The 12,658-nt window shown below is 36.3% G+C and overlaps 1 protein-coding gene across 1 annotated transcript in view; it reads right to left on the bottom strand.

The window, feature by feature from the left end:
* Positions 1–12,658, bottom strand: part of Selenoi (selenoprotein I) — a 50,200-nt gene that overhangs the window by 8,467 nt on the left and 29,075 nt on the right. The window contains exons 5-9 of the mRNA XM_046441418.2: positions 11,563–11,825; positions 10,381–10,489; positions 4,042–4,090; positions 2,201–2,381; positions 609–791 (exon numbers count right to left, since the gene is read on the bottom strand). Of these exons, the coding sequence (XP_046297374.1) occupies positions 609–791; positions 2,201–2,381; positions 4,042–4,090; positions 10,381–10,489; positions 11,563–11,825 (785 nt within the window). The remainder of the gene's footprint in view (positions 1–608; positions 792–2,200; positions 2,382–4,041; positions 4,091–10,380; positions 10,490–11,562; positions 11,826–12,658) is intronic.

Genomic DNA, 12,658 nt, shown 5'->3' with positions numbered 1-12,658 from the left:
CTGACGAAATATTGTGCAGCAATTAAAATTCAACCATGAAACTGTGCTAAAATATGTATTAAGGTTTGTAAACACTTCTTAAATCCATTTCCTTTGATGTTCCCCCTTATTTATTATTCTGCTGATAAAGTGAAGCCTCATATGATGTAAAAGCTTTCCTCTACTCTGAAATTTTAATTCCCCCAGTACATTGTTCAAATTGAGCAGGGGAGAAAAGAAGTGCTACAAAACCAAATTATGTTAATGAACAATAAAAAAGCCCCTAACGCAAGTGAAGAAACAGATAACAATGGGATTATCTGGTCCCACATAATTAAAAGCACAAAATAGTTTATAATTCTACTCAACAAGATTATGGCTAGATATATACTCATTTAAAATAAGAACTAATACATAATAATTATCCAGCTTTAAAAGCATTTATAGTTATTATAACTTAATCATTAGCAAAACAATACCTGATATTGCATTATCTGGACATTATCTCAAATTTAGGGAATATCCCAAAATTCTTTCAGCTACTACAGTAATTTCTTTTAAAATTTTCCATTGCATCTTTTTCACTATTTATAAGAAACAAATAAAACCAGCTTTACTTGATTACTCACCACTCGTACTCCATAATGGATGTGGGCCAGAGTAAAGCCAGTTGTTAATAAATACAGGAGAAGACTCTCCAGGTAAGAGGCTACTCCCAGGTTCACTGCTATGACAACCAAGAAGAGAGGAACCAGCAACCAATTCAAAGTTGGGCACCGTGTGCTGCTCATTTGACAAACAATCAGCTGACACTTGAAGTTGGTTTGAAAAAAGAAAGTTTAATTAGCAAAGCACTTCCAAAACTAGTCACTGCGACATTTAAAAACTATTCAAGAACTTAAGCCAACACATTTACATTATCTTAGTAGTTCTCAACTATTCAGGGGCCCAGCTGGACTCCAGACCCAACCCCCCACACACAGAGCCTCAGAATATGTCAGAAGAGACTGGAAAAAGCCTGATGCGATGGCACATGCCTGCAATCAGGAGGCTACTAGGGAGGTTGAGGCAGGAGGACTGCAAATTCCAAGGCCAGGTAAGGCAACTTAGCAAGATCCTGTCTCAAAATAAAAAATAAAAAAAAGAGCTGGAGATGTAGCTCAGGGTGAAACACCCCTGGGTTCAATCCTCAGTACCAGACATGTACACACACACACTCCAACTCACACCAAAAAAACCTGCAAATACTACTGAAGTCACTAAATCCTATTGGTTTCAAAGAGCACAATAAAATAATTATCAACATGTTCTGTCCTGAAGTTATTACTAAGTTTCTGATTTAAAATATTTAAAAATCTGCTTATTATAATACTATGTGAGTTCTCAAATTATCCACTTGTCAACATTTCTAAAATAAAAATTGTGTGTGTGTGTGTTTATTTGTTCTAACTGGTTATACATGATAGAAGAATGTATTTTGACACATCATACATAGATGGAGTAATACTCCATTCTGGTTGTACATGTGATCACTATGCACATAAGGTAACAATGTCCGTTTCATTCTACTATCATCCCTACCTCCATACTGTCTGTGTGTTTTGTACTGGAGATTGAACCCAGGGGCACTTTACCACTAAGCCATATCCCTAGTCCTTTGTAGTTTTATTTTGAAACAGAGTCTGAAGCTAGCCTTAACTTGCCATCTTTCCTGCCTCAACCTCTGGGATTATGGGTACACCTCACTGCATGGGTTATAGATTATGATTTTCAAAAAAAATTTTTTTGGGGGGGCTGGGGATATGGCTCAAGCGGTAGCGCGCTCGCCTGGCATGCATGCGGCCTGGGTTCGATCCTCAGCACCACATACAAAGATGTTGTGTCCGCCGAAAACTGAAAAATAAATATTGAAATTCTCTTCTCTCTCTCTCTCTCTCTCTCTCTCTCTTTAAAAAAAAAAAATTTTCATTTGTTGGTTTTTTTTCTTTTTGGTACTAGGGATTGAACCCAGGGGAGCTTTACCACTAATCCATATCCCCAGCCCTTCTAATTTTTATTTTGAGACAGGGCCTCATTAAAGTTGCTTTAAGCCTCACAAGTTGCTGAGGATGGCCTCAAACTTAGAATTCTCCTGCCTCAGCCTCCCAAGCTGCTGGGATTACAGGCATGCACCACTGTGCCTGGCTATATGATGATTTTTAAAAGAAATAAAATATCTTACTGTGATGTTGGCAAAAGCTGTTCCAACCATAAAGTAGAATACTCTAGGATGTAGCTCTAAAATATCTGAAGGTGACCAGAGGATCCAGGCTGTAGACAAAATGAAGAGCAAACATGGAGAAAAGAAGGGAACCATAGCTTCATAGACTGAATTGTGTTTCAAGGTGTTATTTTTATAGCTTCTGGAAAAAAAAAATCAAGTAATACAAAGAACATTATTACATATAAAACTTATATAGTACTTTGGCATTTCCAAAGTACTTTCACATTTCTTCTCTTATTTTACAATCATAATTATCCTATGGCATAGATAGAGCCACATTATTATGGCCATAACTTCACAGCCAGGGTGAAAATAAGAGAACTAAACTTATATAACCTGATTCAAGAGGCATGGCCAGTATTTTGGCACCTGGTCCCCGTCCCCCCACCCCCCGCCTCCTTTTTTTAAAATACTTTTTTAATTGTAGATGGACACAATATCTTTATTTATTTATTTTTATGTGGTGCTGAGTTTCGAACCCAGTGCCTCACACATGCAAGGCAAGTGATCTACCACTGAGCTAAAACCCCAGTCTTGCCTGGTCCCCTTTTTAATCTCTTTAAACCAAATTATCAATTGCTGTGTCAAGAATGTAAAGATGAATACAATTTGGTCTTTGTTCTGTGAAATATTCTAGTAGGCGAAACAAAGTGAATATGAAATAGTAGTATTACTTTAATACATTAAAAGTAAGATGTAATGCACACAAAGACCCCGAAATAAGACTGCCAATACCACATCCTGGTATCTGTAAACACACAGCAAGTAATCCAATATGTTTGCTCATCTAGACACACCCCCAAATTCCAGTCCTGGTTTTTGCTATGGGTCACATGACCCTGGGCATTGTGTTGTCCAATTAGAATGTAATCATTATATTCTGAGGGGGAAATGACTCAAATAATCTCTACAGTCTTAGAACTCCAAATTTTATGGCTTCTATAAATGATTACCAGTCACAATAAATAGGGAAGATTCAAGAGCTTAGCTTGACATGGATGTAATTCTGTGAGACACAGAACTGAAAGATGAAGGAGAAAGTTTCAACTAGAGGAAACAGTAACAGAGGAAACAGCAGGAAAAAAAATTACTGAGAAGGGAAAGATCCTACCTCCCAACTCTTTCCCCTAAAGGCAGGAATTTCTATGCAACTGCTATTTGAGAAAAGCCAGCCTAAGTCCAATTTTAACCTACACACATTCAAAAATTATTATTTTATACTTTTGTTAACTATACTTACAGATAATCAACTTACAAAATTGAATGTAAACACATCAATATTTAAGAGGAAGATACTCTCTCACTGTCAAACTAAAAGAATGGTGAGCACAAAACCATAAAAAAAGAACTAGTAATTCTGTGATATGGTTGAATTGACTACATTAGCCAAAGATACCCTAATCTCATTCTAGATTCAAAATTCATATTTCATAACCATTTCAAAATGTCCAGACTCAGAAAAGAAAAATAGATCCTAACAATTGCTGAAATTTTTCACATTTTTTTGCCCAATTAAAAAATAAAATACTGGGGCTGGGGTTGTGGCTCAGTGGTAAAGTGCTCAACTAGCAAGTTCGAGGCCCTGGGTTCGATCCTCAGCACCACATAAAAATAAATAAAATAAAGGTATTGTGTCCAACTACAACTAAAAAATAAATATTTAAAAAATAATTAAAAAAAAAATAAAATACTGGGCTGGGGATAAAGCTCAGTTGGTGGAGTGCTTGCCTCACATGCACAAAGACCTGAGTTCAATCCCCAGCACCACAACAAATAAATTAATTAAATTAAATACTTACCTGAAAAAGTTTAATAAACTCATTGGAAGAGTCACAAATACTGCACAACCTAAAGGAAAGAATACTTAAATTATCATGAATTATTAAAGAGTTAGTATATTATAATATCTGAATTCTTGCAAGATACACAATGTTTGTAGATCCAACAATTTTCAGGCTCAAGTTTATTTCTGTAATAAAAACTAAATACATTCCTAACAGCATTTACAACTGGGAGAGTGCCAGTACACTTGGGTGAGTCAGAGCACAGACTCTAGGAGCTAGTCTGGGTCTTGATACCAGTGGTATCATCAATCACTTATGTGACTTCAGGCAGTCAGACTTTTAGTGCCTCAGTTTCCTCATTTACAAAATAGAGAGCAAAGTAGTGCCAACCCCATAGGGTTTTGAGAATATAATAAATTATTAAAGATACCTGGAACAGTGCCTGGTATACAGTAAATGGCAAAGTAAATGTGAGTTACTAGAAGGGGAGGATAATAAATGGATCTTGCTATTTCTTATTTACATATGCTTTTAACCTCCCCAGAATTTCCCATTTCTTCCCTCCCTATCCCACCCACACCACAGTTCTTCCCCCTCAAACCTAAAAATAATGATGGCCTTCCCAAGACATTCTATCAATGATTTCTACTGCCTTGTTTACTCTTATTCTGTCATTTCTTTCCAATTGCCACACTTTTCTGTTGTTTTCAATTTCTTAGCATTCTTTTATTCAGTCTGCCCTCTACTGTGCAGAAATACATTCTTGAAAAAGTTTTCCTAATGATCAAATTTAGTATGTTTTTTCCTTCTTGACTTATGGTTTCATTGACTATCTACTAACTGCAATTCTTTCCTCATTCTGCCTCTGTGATTCTGTTCTCCCAGTGTTCCTATTAACCACCTAACCATTTCATTTTGTCATTTCTTGGAAACTCAACTTCCTGCATATTCCTAACGTATTCCTAAAGGGGTGCTCCACTCGCCCTCAGAGTATTTTCTTTTAAAGCTTAACTACATGCTTCCAGCCACTGAGCAGTTATGTACTTTTGGGCAAATCAATCAATCCAAGTTTCAGAATCCAGCAGTATAAGGATGGGTTAAATGATTTTCTAGTGTCCCTTACGTCTTTAAAAAATCTGAATCTATGGTCTATACAGTTGTAAATCCCTGATCCTTCTCTCTTTCAAACTTCAAATTAATACACACATCTCAAAACTTTCTGAACATTTCACTTCAATGTTTCATTATTGGTCCTAGTTTGTCTACTCCAGATTTCCAGGGACTATATTGGTGGTTTGAGGGTCAATACAGCTATCACTTTTAGGATCAACAGTAGAAAACATTCTTATTCCTAAGGTACTTGGCTAAAAACAGATGAAAAAACTAGAACCAGCAGAAATCTCCCCAAAGGTGAATTACTCTGCTACTTCCAAACTTAACTGGAATAAAGTCTGCCAAATCAGATTATATTAAAGGGAAAAGAAAAAACAAACTGATGACCTTCATGCCCTCAAAAATGTTTAGTAGCTTATTCTATGTCAAGCTGGGAAGTACTGAGGGGAACCAAGGTTAAGTGAATTAACCCAGGATTTCTTGTAGTTCCAAGTAACTGGAAAACAGGTGTTGAAAATAGTTGATGGGCTGGGGTTGTGGCTCAGCAGTAGAGCACTTGCCTAGCATGTGCAAGGACCTGGGTTCAATCTTCAGCACCACATAAAAAAATAAATAAAATAAAGGTACTAAAAAAAGAAAATGGGTTGAGATAAACTAGCACAAGATTTGCCACAAAGAGTAATTCTAGTTTTAAAAGTCTTGAAATAGTTTTAAGTATAGCAAACATGTGGAAAGCCTAAGGTTGCCAAAGAAAAGGACAGCATCTTCTATTCCTTCTCTCAACAGTACTTAACATACAATCTATAAAGAGTATTTAAATGTTTAGCTGGGCACAGTGGCGCATGCCTGTAATTCCAGGGGCTTGCAAGGCTCAAGCAGGAGGATCGCAGGTTCAAAGCCAGCCTCAGCAACTGGGTGAGGCCCTGAGCAACTTAGTAAGTGCCCCTGGATTCAACCCATGGTGCGCACGTGCACACAAACACAAGGGCTAGATACTTAAAATATACAGAAAAGGAAATATAAATGGCTCTTAAACACTAGAAAAGTTCATTCACAATGTAAGAAATGGAAATTTTACAGACATATCTATCTGCACGCGTTTATCCTTTACTAACAATTCTACTAGTAGGGCTTTCTTCCACAACACCCTAGCAAAAACATGAAAAGACAGATACAAAACTATTCACTTCAGCAATTTGTATAAGAGTGAAAGACTGGAAGCAATCCAAATGTCTATCAATAGGAAGCTGATTAAACAAACTACTGGGTACATCCATGCAATGAAGTACTGGCCAGCTCTAAGAAGGAATGAGGAAGATCCTTACGTATAGTATGATCTCTCGGATATACTATTAAGTGGGGGGAAGAAACAAAAAAAAAAACAAAGTACATATAGAATGCCATGGAAAGGGGTAATAAAATGAAACATACACATATACACACACAATAAAAACATGAAAAAATAAGCCATAAAAATTAAACATTAAGAATGGTTACCTATGAAGGTAGAAATAGGGTAGTGATAGACACTATACTTTTTTTTAATATACTTATAAATTTGTCTTTGTACTCATGAATAGTTCACAGAATTATAAAGGAAAAATAAATTTCAAAAGAAAAAAGTAATTCTTGAAGTCAAAAGTGAAACAAACAAGCCAGGTGCAGTGGCACACCTGTAATTTCAGCAATTCAGAAGGCTAAGGCAGAAGGATCACAAGTTTGAGACCAGCCTCAGCATCTTAGTGAGACCCTCAGCAACTCACAAGACCTTACCTTAAAAAAATATATATTTAAAAGGACTGGGGATGAAACTCAGTAAAAGCATCCCTGGGTTCAATTCTCAGTACCAAAGGGAAAAAAAAGACAAAACAAACAAATACACATAAATGTCCATGTCCACAACTGGTATCAAAACCAGAGTGGGAATTCTAAAATAAGTAACCTGATTGGACACTTATAGTGGAAGAAATGAAAGAACAAATGAAACTGCAAAAAAGCTGAAGATTCAAGATGGTGAAACTGAGAAGCAAGAAAATCACAGAGAGATCAGCACCAAAATCTCAGTAACAACTATACCCAAATCTATGGCTGACTACTAAACTATACCGACATAAGGGGGACACATGGACACAGGGAGACACACACACACACACACCTACCCACACACACACACACACACACTCACAAAACAACGCTTAAAAAGGAGCAGCTGAAAGCTGAAAATGTCAGCTATTATATACCCTGAGGACACAGATTTCTCAGGCTGAGTTCAATGTCTACTAGAAAAAAAAAATTAAAACAGATTCTAAAATCTCTATAAAAATTATCTACAATGTCTGACTAACAGACTATCTTTCTTTCTTTCAATGATGCTGGGGATCAAACACAAGGACTCAAACATGCTATGCAAGCACTATATCACTGAGCTATGTCCCCAGCATACAATGTCTAGTTTCCAACAACAAAAACAAAAAACAAACAAACAAAAAAACCCTGCTAGATATGCAAAGAAATAGAAAAAAAAGGGAACCAACAGAAGCTGATTTTAAGTAGGCCCAGATGTTAGACTTGACAGACAGATAATAAAGGAGCTATTTTAAATATGTCCAAAGTGAGGTAGGAGAAAAGGTCAGATAGGAGAATCTCAACACAGACATAGAAAGTATAAAAAGAACCAAATAGAAATTCTAGTGCTGAAAAGTTCAATAACTTAGGGGCTGGGAATGTGGCTCAAAAAGTAGCGCGCTCGCCTGGCATGCGGGCGGCCCGGGGTTTGATCCTCAGCACCACATACAAACAAAGATGTTGTGTCTGCCGAAAACTAAAAAATAAATATTGAAATTCTCTCTCTCTCTCTCTCTCTCTAAAAAAAAAAGTTCAATAACTTAATTTCAAGATTCACTAGACAGGATCAACAGCAGTTTGGAGATGGCAGGAGGGAAAAACCGAACTTAAAGATGGACAGAAATCAACCACTACAAAAAAATGGATAAAAAAATGTTAAAGATAACTTAATAAAGCCTCAGAAAATCACCTGTATGACAAAATCAAACAAATCTGTGTAACATACGTGTAAGTGCAGTTTTGCAAGAAGATAAAGAATTAAGCAGAAAAAAAATATCTGAAGAAAGAAACTGTGGCTGAAAATATCACACATTTAGTCAGAAATATTAACTTATATTCAACACACCAAAAAAACTCAACAAATAGGACAATGTGAAGAAAACTATACCTGGGTACATAGTAGTCAAATTGTGAAAGACAAAAATAAAAAGTGACTCTTGAATCAACAAAAGAAAAATAACACTTTACACACCAGGTGACAATAACATGTGAGCTGATTCAGAAACAATGGATGCTGGAGGGCATTAGAATAATACATTCAAAATGCTAAAAGAAAAAAATTAAGGTAACATTTTCACATAAACAAAAACAAAGAATATACTGCTACCAGACCTGCACTACAAGAAATCCTGAAAGAATTCTTCAGATTTCTGAGAAAGAACACCAGAACCTAAGTCAGATATACAGAAAGGAATGAAGTACAGCAGAAATGGCAAACCCATGGGTGAGTACAAAAGACTGTATTTTATAAAACAGCCTATGGGTTAGATAGGAGCAGTGGTATAGTTGAAACAATGTTGCAACTGGTACTGAAAGCAGTTGAAGAAAAGTGATGATAACATAGGAACTAGTATATAAAAGTAGAAGGAACTACCATCAGTAATAGATGTTCAATTCTTTTTCGTAATAAATGGCAGTGGGGAGGCTGAATCCTCTACTTTGGTAGTCTGTCTGCTGTACCCAAAGAAGGCGACCTTCCACAATGGCACAGAAAGCCACTCTACCTACTACCAACCTTTCATTAGCACTCCTCTCACACTACGGCTCCAGGCTACCCCAACCACTTTAGCACCACCAATTTTATCAGCAGAAACTAACTAGTATAAACCCTATGGTTCTTCTAAACAATCTATCTGCTGGGAAAGCTGTTTCACTTATTTGTGTAGAAACAAGTGGGGTTTTATTTTTATTTCAGAGGGAAGAATTAAGAAGAATGTAAAGCTTTAAAGAAAATTATGTACCTATTAAAGTAAATAATATTTTTAAATGTCTCAGATCAGACATATTTTTATGCCTTATCTTTAAATTGAATATTTAAATGTAAAATGCAGCAAAACTGCCATAAGACAAGCTGCTTAAATCACAAGAGTCATTAAATTATAAAAGAAAAAAAGCAACATTTTCACGGTAAAGCTATTACAGTTCATAATGACACCAGAAAATGAACATTTGGCTTGTAATCCCAGTGACTCAGGAGGCTGAGGCACAAGGCTAACAAGTTCAAGACCAGCCTCAGCAACTTAGCAAGTTCCTAAGTAACTTAGGGAGACCCTGTTTCAAAATAAAAAATAAGAAGAGCTGGGGGATGTGGCTCAGTGGTTAAGTGCCCCTGGGTTCAATCCTCAGTACAGGGGTTGGGGGAAATGAACATTTAATAGATCATAGGGTAATTTCAAAAACATGTACCATCCAGAACCACAGGAAAAATGTCCAAAACCATTCCTTTTCTGAAAGTCAGTGACGAATACGATTTTTCACAGTTTCCAAGCCTGACCTAATTTCCATTCCATTATCAAAGTTAATCAACAGAACAAGGCAGGGTTGTTTTATCGATAAGGGAACAGAGCAATAGCCTACATATATGTTTTCTACTTCTACAAAGGTCCTTAGTGCTATTCCTGGTGTCCCAAAACAACTTAGATTCCTCTTCCTCTAACCATACCATTAATACTCTCTTGTACTCAGTCAATTATCCTACAGATATCCCCTTTGGCTAAAATCAAAAGGGAAATATTACCACTATCAAAAACTCTAATCATTCATTGGAATAAAGAGGACATCTAAGAGGAAAAGAGGCTTACTTTCTCAAGTAGACAGATTAAACATCTATCTACATGTGAATCCTCTAATATAGTCTATATTAATTTGAATATTTCCTTTAAAAGGCTTGTGTGATCTATTTTGGCATTTCATATTTATTAGAAAAAGCTTCTTACTGAGCAAAAACATAAAAGAAATATTATTTTCCTTGATGTCTAAATTGAAATCCTACAGGTTTGTAGGACTGTTCTGCTTATTAGAGGACAGGGAGAGAGGCGTAACTTCTACTTATAGTCAATCACTGGCTTTTGAAAACAAAGTGATGGTTAAAACAGGCTTCGACATGGAGCTTCTTACCAATAATCATTGTTGTGAATAGGTCTCTATATAAGAAATTAAACAGGAAAGGTTCATACCAGGCCTCAACTCCCACAATTGCCGTCACTATGTAGACAAAAGAAATAGTCTGGAAAGAAAATATAGACAAAAGCATACAGAGGCATTAACAGTTGAAAAGCTCAGAAGCCAATATTGCTTTATGCAGCATTAAGTCTAGTCAAACAGTTTCATTAAAAGCAAGAAGTATGCTTAAATTTGGTATGCGGCAAGTTTTCTTGCCTTCAAAAAAGAATCTTCCCCAAAAAACACCATAAAATAAGTGACTTCTAGACAATGCAAGCAAATGGTCATCATCTGAAGCACTTTAAAGGCAACTCATAAACTGTGTAAGTCATAAGATGATCCAGTTTGACCCCCAACTGCCTTCTTCAAACACACTCCAACTTTTGATTTCTTTACTGGAGGTTTAGGTGCAAATGGGCAAAATGGCAACACACAAAGCTGGTATTCAGAAGCAAGAGAGTTAACAACAAGCCTATTAAAGGAGGAGAAATCTCTCTACTCACTGAAAAGTTGGCAAGAAAGACAAAAAGTCAACAATTACACATGTATATCTTGCTTTACAAAATCAACAGTTCAAGTGAATGAAAGAAAGCATTAAATTTGGGGCATAATAGTGGTATTATGATTATGTTTTCTAAGGAGTCTATCATTTAAAGATATATAGCAAAATATTTACCACATTTTTTTAAAAAGAATTAGGAAGGGGGCCTGGGGCTGTGGCTCAGTGGTAGAGCACTCGCCTAGCACGTGCAAGGCGCTGGGTTTAATATTCAGTACCACATAAAAATAAAAATATAAAATAAATATACTGTGTCCAGCTACAACTAAAAATATATATATATTTGGGGGGGAAAAAAAAGAACTGGGAAGGGAGCTAAGAGAGAGTATATATGAAACTATACTGCCCATATCCTGCTAGCTCCTGAAGCTAAGTTAACAGGTGCAATAAGAGTTCATTATAAAATTCTCTCTACTTTTATATGTTTGAAATTTTCCATAAATAAGTAAAATTTAAAAAATCTTTTTAATGTTTGCACACATCTGTTCTAACCAAAACAGCAATAAGGAAGGAATGACAAAAAATTTTCCAAAAATATAGTGGTAATGTTAAAAACTTAAAGCAGAACACATACTTACCACCTGGCTAACGTCATAGCCCCATGGCAGAAAAAGAATTCCTGTGTTATATTTTTCCCAGTGAGACAGGATGAAAGAAAACAAAACTACCCATAATAGGAGATAAAGAACAAAAACACTGACACCAGTTGGTCCTCGTCCAAAGATGGAATACACAGTTACAACAAAGTAAACACATGACCAACTATCCAGGCCATGGTCAAAAAGCTCCCCTAAGGGGGTGCTGGAATTGGTTCTGCGGGCTTGCTTTCCATCCACACCATCTGCAACAAAACACACATCACAAGAAAAAGGTCAACATCTGTACCAGTGGGAAAAAGTAATCCCCCACACACATACACACCGCCCAGTACCAGGGATTGAACCCAGTGGCCCTACTGAGCCATATGCCAAGACTTTTTTTTCTTTTTGAGACAGGGTCTTGTTATGTTGCTTAGGGCCTCCCTAAGTTGCTGAGGCTGATTTTGAACTTGTGATCCTCCTGCCTCAGCCTCCTAAATTGCTGGGATTACAGGAATGCACCACCACACTTAGCTGGAAAAACTCATCGTTATTTATTTTTAAAATTTATTTGTTCTTTTTGGATATACATGACAGTAGAGTGTATTTTGACATATTATACTTACATGGAATATAACTTATTCTAATTAGGATCCCATTCTTGCGGTCGAACATGGTGTGGAGTTTCATTGGTTGTGTATTCATATATGAACATAGGAAAGTTATGTCCGATTCATTCTGTCTTCCCTATTCCCATCCCCCCTCCTTTCCATTCCTTCCCTTTTCAAAGTCATTTTTAAGAAACTGTGGGTGGGGGGGAGATCAGTACATTATAGAAACCTTAAGTGTGGCTGCCAGTCAGTACTTATAAGCATCTAATCTTTGATTACTACAACTAAAGATTTCAGAAATAAAATATAATTTCTCAAAATTTAATCTAAAAATCAAAATGTTCTATTACACTGAATGGTGTTTAACTTTAGATTTAAAAAAAGAAGCATTCTACCTGGCCTCTGAATTATTCCAAATCTGCTTACCAACTAAACTGTTCTGTTAGTCACAATTTCTCAAGCTTCCACAAAACAGTCAATAGCTG

The sequence above is a fragment of the Marmota monax genome, unplaced genomic scaffold (genome assembly GCF_021218885.2).
Source record: "Marmota monax isolate L192 unplaced genomic scaffold, Marmota_monax_Labrador192_F-V1.1 WCK01_AAM20220418_F8-fsc00010, whole genome shotgun sequence".
In the NCBI taxonomy this organism is placed as follows: Eukaryota; Metazoa; Chordata; class Mammalia; order Rodentia; family Sciuridae; genus Marmota; species Marmota monax.
This window is presented reverse-complemented; position numbering and strand designations above follow the sequence as displayed.